Source organism: Nomascus leucogenys, chromosome 17 (genome assembly GCF_006542625.1).
Source record: "Nomascus leucogenys isolate Asia chromosome 17, Asia_NLE_v1, whole genome shotgun sequence".
NCBI classification, from domain to species: domain Eukaryota; kingdom Metazoa; phylum Chordata; class Mammalia; order Primates; family Hylobatidae; genus Nomascus; species Nomascus leucogenys.
In genome coordinates, this window is record NC_044397.1 from 92,545,674 (window position 1) to 92,551,673 (window position 6,000).

General features: G+C 61.3%; 1 protein-coding gene across 9 annotated transcripts in view; it reads right to left on the bottom strand.

Moving 5' to 3' along the window:
* CELF5 (CUGBP Elav-like family member 5) overlaps window positions 1-5,629 on the bottom strand; it is a 73,081-nt gene extending 67,452 nt beyond the window's left edge. For all 9 annotated transcript variants that reach the window (XR_004026385.1, XM_030796025.1, XM_030796028.1 and 6 more), the window contains exon 1: window positions 5,288-5,629. Coding sequence is in view for 8 of the 9 variants with exons in the window: in XM_030796025.1 (XP_030651885.1) it covers window positions 5,288-5,546 (259 nt within the window). In the remaining variant the exon portion in view is untranslated. The remainder of the gene's footprint in view (window positions 1-5,287) is intronic.
* Window positions 5,630-6,000: the final 371 nt, after the last annotated feature.

The following is a 6,000-nucleotide window of genomic DNA, read 5'->3' on the forward strand; positions in this document are numbered from 1 at the left end:
CTAATGCCCCTCCTCCAGGCAGAGCTCCCACTTCATTATCCAGTTCCCTCAACCCTGCATCCCTCCCTCTGACCCAGCCCAGACCACTGGACTATAGGTGCCAATGTCTAGCTCAGGCCTCAGACCCCTCTTGCTCAGTACGAGGTAAGGCCACAAACGATTTTCAAGAAGTGTTGTGTGAATGAATAAATGAATGAATGAATGAATGAATGAGCGTGGTCCTAAAAGGTGTTTCCAATGGCCAAGGCCTCACTTGCCAATTTGAGGGGTGAAAGAGAGAGACAAAAGCCCACTTCAGAGATAATCTCCTGGGTCCGGCCCCAAGCTAAGACCCCTCGGAAGAGCCTCAACAGGTGACCCCATAGAAGAAGGGGACCCTGAGCTCCCAAGCCCCTCTGCTCCTTTCCTACCAGGGCAAAAACTCCCTCCTCCCTGCACCCGAGCTTCCCTGGAGTTAGTGCCCCTCTGGGCCCTTGCACACTGTCAGGAACACCTTTCCCCATCAGTGCATCCTCCTCACGCCTCGGGCCTCAGCGTAGTCATGTAATAAGCCCGCTCCCACTGACCAAGCATATACTCTGTGCCCGGCCCCATGCCAGGAGCCTCTTCTGTTCTCTGCTCTTCCTGCCACTTCTGCTCTCCCCTCCCTCATTTCCTCTGAAACGGGAAGACCTACTGCAGCTTGGAGGGATGAAGACATCTGCCCAAGGCCACAAGATGCAGAGAAACCAGACTCATCTCAACTCCAAGCTCTCAACGACTCTCCTACACTAACTGCCTCCTCCAGGCAGCCCTCCTGGCCTCCACTCCTGTGGGGGCAGGGCTCCCCTCTGGGCTGTCACTGCTGGTGTGTGTTTCGCCATCAGATTCCTGAGCTTGGTGCCTTGTAAGCCCAGTTCCTCAGCTGTCTCCGTCCCCGAAACTGGAATCTCGTGGGAGGGGAGGTCTGGATGGGGGTTAGGGATGGCAGATTTTATCTGTTTTGCCCAACCCAGTAGCCCAGGGTCTAGAACAGGGCCTGGTACACAGCAAGTGCTCAATAAATGTTGGTCATACAGGTGGACAGATTAACATCTAGCCCACTCCATCATGAATCCTATAAGGAATTCTGTTCACACCAAATGCCCAGCTCTGCATAAATGCTGGAAAACAGTAGGCGTTCAATAAATGTTCTTTGCCTGAAGCAGGGGCGGGGGGAGGGAGGTGCAGAAACGATGTCACAGTCACAGGTGTGAGGCTCCGGGGCCTTATTAAAGTCTGTTAAATAAATGAGAAAATATGCAGCAGGGGAAAACGAGGCACAGAGAGGGGCGCGCCCAGCTTGAAGCCACACAGCACCCCGGCGGGGGTCCTTCCCAGGCGCGCGCCCGCGTGCGCGCGCAAACACACACACACACACACACACACACACACACACACACACACACGCCGGCCAACCCTGCCAGCCGCCCCCAGCCCCCTGCCGCTGTCCCCGCCACCACCAGGAGTGCCAACTGCTCCGGCGGTCCCCCCGCCAGGCCGCCCAGCCCGCCTTCTCCCTGGGGCTGGTGCGTCACACGCGGAATCTCACGCCTCAGAGCTCAGCCTGCTACAGCCTCCTTCTCCCCCCACTCCCGAGTCGAGCCGGCAGCTGGTGCTCCCATGGAAACCGCGGGCCCCCACCCGGGCCCCCGCCGGCCCCCCCCCCACCTGCACCGTCCCCCAGCGCAACCTCCGCTTTAAGACAAATATTGTCATTAACATGCAAATGTATATGCGATTACCATAAACGGGGGCCCAGTGGCAGCGGTGGACCAGTACCACTGTGGGCACCTTCCCCTGGCAGGGTGGGCACCCAGGCAGCCACCATCCGTAGACAGGGGCAGCCACAGCTCCAGAGGTGCCTGCCTTGGAGGGAGGGTCCCTGGGGCAGGGAACTGCAGGGGGGCCAGTGGGAGCCCCAATCCCGGCCTCCAGTTCATGGCCTGAGCCCCTGGCCTGAGGTGGGGGTCCTTCCTGGGGGAGGTCCCCTCTCTCTGGTTGAGGAGTTCTGCCAGGAGCAGCCTTGTGGTCTTCCTGTGGGCCTCCATCTCTCTGCAGCCCCCTCCCTGTCTATGCCTCTCTGTCTCTGTCTCTCTGTGGGTCTCTCCAGCTCTTTCCCTGCATGTCTCTCTGTGTGTGTGTGTGTGTCCTCATCTCTCTCCCTCTCTTGAAAACAAACCCAGCGCCCCAGGGCCTGCCCTCTTTCGGAGGACCGCCTCGACGCATCCCTCTCCCCCTACCCTTGCCCCCACTCCTGGATGAGTCCTCCTGCCTTTCTCTGAGTCTCAGCACGGCCTCTAGGAATCTGGCTGCCCCCATGCCACCTTCGGCCAGGCGAGCTGTGGCTGTCAGCTGTCACGGGCCCCTCCGTCCCCAGCACCATCTTTGGGGGCCTCACTCTTGGCTTCGGGGAACCTGTCACCCCTATGTCACATAGATATAGGCACAGCTGCTTCTCCTGGCCTGGAAGGAAGGCGGGGGGGTAATGGGGCCCTAGCTCTGGTAAATGTGGGACCCAGGATATGTCTCTCCAGCCCTCAGTTTCCCAGAAATGCGCTGTCACCTGGAGCCCACCTCCATGGCGATGGCTTCCATGGGGAAATCAAACAAGTCCCTGCCGCCTGGACGCCAAGGAAGGGCTAGAGGTGGTACCAGCTGACCCCCTCCGGGCTTGTGCCAGGAGCCGGGTGCACCTCCAGGGCATTCTCGTCCCACCCCACTCTACTCCTTACAGATCTCCTGTGCCCAGTCTCATGGGCCCCGCCGGGCGGCTGGGGAAAGGGATTTCTCTCCAGGCCTGGGGTCCACACCCCCAAGGCCCTGCCTGTTCATTATACCATGCCAGGGCTCCCAGAAACAGCCCTAATAAGGTCGTGTTGGTGGCAGGTGTCTGAACTCACTCCTCTCCCCAAAAATCCTGACTTCCCATTCACCATTCCACCTCCCTTCGGCCAAGGTCCAGAGAGGGGCAGTCACTAGCCAGAAGTCACACAGCTGAGCCCCAAAAGCAAACCCGGATCACAGATACTGATTCTGAAGACAACCCCCCCCACCCCTTCGTGCCAAGCACCTGCAGGCAAAGACCAGGTGAAGTCCAGCCAGGCCCCACACAGGTGGGGATTGACTGCCCCGAGAGTACTGGACCCATTTTCAACACGAGGTGAAGCCCCTGTATCTCACACACAGACAGACCTGGGACCCCTAAAAAGTGGAGGGTGATTGCCGGCTGTCGTGCACACGGCTTCTCAATTCTCACCCTCCAAGGAAAGCCCGCAGATGGGAAATACCCCCGAGGTACCCCAGGGACCCCAACATTCTCCAACCTGGAAAAAAAGAACTGGGGATGCGTCATGGTCCTGCTCTGTTGACAGCAGGGAAACTGAGGCTCAGGGCCAAGTGAAAACCCAGCCCCAGCCCCTCCTTCACCCCTCACTTCTCCTGTGCCCAGGTTTCCCAGAGATTTAAAAAAGAAGAAGAAGAAAAAAAAAAGATGAAGAAGAGTCACCAGGATGCTCCAGTCCCTGCACCCCCACCTGTCTCTCCGACCTAGAGCTCAACCAGCGGCCTTTCAATGCAACCGTTTGGGGGGCCACGTGGACTTCCCCATTCCCAGGGGAATCTTTCTAGAAATGGGTGCTCTGGGTGTACCCAGGGGTGGGGGCGTGTGGGAAAAGCCCACCTATCACCTCTGGACTACAGAGATTGACTTACGGGGGCCGCATGGGAGCCCCTCTGCCCTCCTAGGCCACACGGAGGAGTTAGATTTTTCAGGCCCAATTTTGTGTGTGTGTGTGTGTGTGTATGTGTGTGTGTGTGTGTGTGTGATGGTTGGTTTTGAAAAGAGATGGGGAATGGGGAGGGGTTTCTTTCCTCTCCCTCAAGATAACCAGCTGGAGGGTCTAGCTGAAGTGACAGGCCTGGGCCCCATCTCACCAGACCCTCCCTAGGTCCTTCTTGAACCCATCGTTCATTCATTCATTCATTCTTTCATTCATTCATTCATTCATTCATTCAATAAACATGCATTCATGCTTACCGGGCACGCAGCGCTGGGGAAAAAGTGGGTCTAAAATAGGTCATGGGCCCCGGTCCTTCCCCAAGGCCTCTCCAGGGTCTTCCTGGAGGATGGGAGGGGGAGGGCTGGGGGTGTCCAGCACAAAGCCTTTGAAGTGGCACCCCCAGTCTCCAACACCTGACTGGAAGGCTGTCAAAGCCACCCCAATTCAGACGCTGGGCCCATGATGGGAAAGAAGGGCTGGGGATACAATTGCTGGACACCCCCACCCGGGATGCCATGGGAGGGAGAATCCGGTGGGAGGGAGGCAGACAGGCCTGAGGCCGCCCACGCCTCCCTCCTCCTCCCTGTCCACCCCAGAATTTGGGCTCTGCCCAGATGGACACATCCAAGCTCATTGTCTTGGGCCTGAGACCCCAACACATTGCTAAGAGGCTCCGCCAGTTTCAACTTGAGCCCAAGGTGGAGGCGGGGGAGGGGGAGGGCAGAGAAATGGAGGAGAGAATGCTGATCCACGCGGAGGTGGTGGGGCCAGGGGGTGGGCAGCGACGGGAGCCCCTCCGCCACCCGAGGCAGGCGAGGCGGGCGCGTCCCCCCGAGCCGGGCGCCCCCAACCCGTCTTCCTTTGTAGTTACCGATTAGCCTGGGGTCCTGGGCATCCGTGTCCCCCGCGGCCGGACCTGCCCCGCCGGCCTGGCTTTGTGAAAATAACCAAAGCAATGGAGTCCGCAGGTGCAAACTTCCCCGACGGGGCCTGGGGAGGCTGAATGAATGGGGGTGGGGGGGCAGGGAGGGGTGCCGGCGTTCCCGAGGCTCCCCTGGCAAACGGGCAGGAAAGAGTGGGGTGAGGGAGGGAGGAAGGGGTGGGGGTCTGGGGGATGGAAGGGTGAGGGAGGGAGGGAGGGAGAGAGAGGGTGCAGTGGGGGGAGGATGAGAGGTCGAGGGAGATGGAAGAGAAGAGAAAAGGAGAGAGAGGGAGAGAGAGAGGGAGAGAGAGAGGAGATGCCGGAAGGTGGGGAGGGAGGGAGAGGGGGCGGAGGAGGGGAGGGGGCCCGCTCGGATCTGTCAGCTGCACCCCCAGAGAGGGGAGGAGGGGTGGGTGGGAGGGAGGGGGTAAGAACCGATGCTCCGGCAGAGGCAAGCAGAGGAGGGAGGTGAGCAGAGGAGGGATGGGGATGGGGGAGAGAAGATGCCGGAAGGTGGGGTGGGAGGCGGAGGGAGGGGGGAGGGGGGAGGGGGCCGGGCGCCCACCTTTGTGCATCCCCGTGTAGGGGTCTTTGAGCACCGTGAGCTCGTAGATGCGGCCGAACTGTTCGAAGAGCGGCTTAAGGTCCTTCTCGTCCAGGTGCCGCGGGATCTGGCCCACGAAGAGTTTGATGGCGTCCAGGTCCTTCATGCCGTCGGGCTGCCCCCCGGGGGGCTCGGGCCCGCTGCTGCCCACGGGCGAGGGCCGCGGCTGCAGGAGCTGCTGCTGCTGCCGGCGCGCCTCGCTCTCCGTCAGGCGGGCCATGGCGGGCGCGGGACCGAGCCGGCGGCGGCGGCGGGCGGCGGGCGGACTCGCAGCTGGAGCGGCGGCCGCGCCTCCCGCCTCCCTCCCGGGCCCCCGCGCCCTCCTCCCGCCCGCGCCCGCCCCGGCATCGGGACCACAAAGGCAGCTCCGCAGCGGCCCCTGGCGGCCGCGCCGCGCGGGGCAGCCGGCGCCTCCCCGCATCCCCGGGCCGTGGGGGGAAACTGAGGCCGGCGGGCCCCGGGCCCCGCCTACGGGTGGGCGAGGGCGGAGCTGCGGGCGGGACGGGCCTTAGCCGGCTTCCCAGGGGGCCCCGCCGGCTCCCGCGGAGGGCAACGGCCGGAAGAATGTCAAAAGTTGCTGGGGTAATGTAGGGGGCTCGTCGTTGAAAGCGCCCGTGATCCTTAAAGCAGGTAACTCTCAATAATATTAATAACACTAATAATATGGCTGGGCG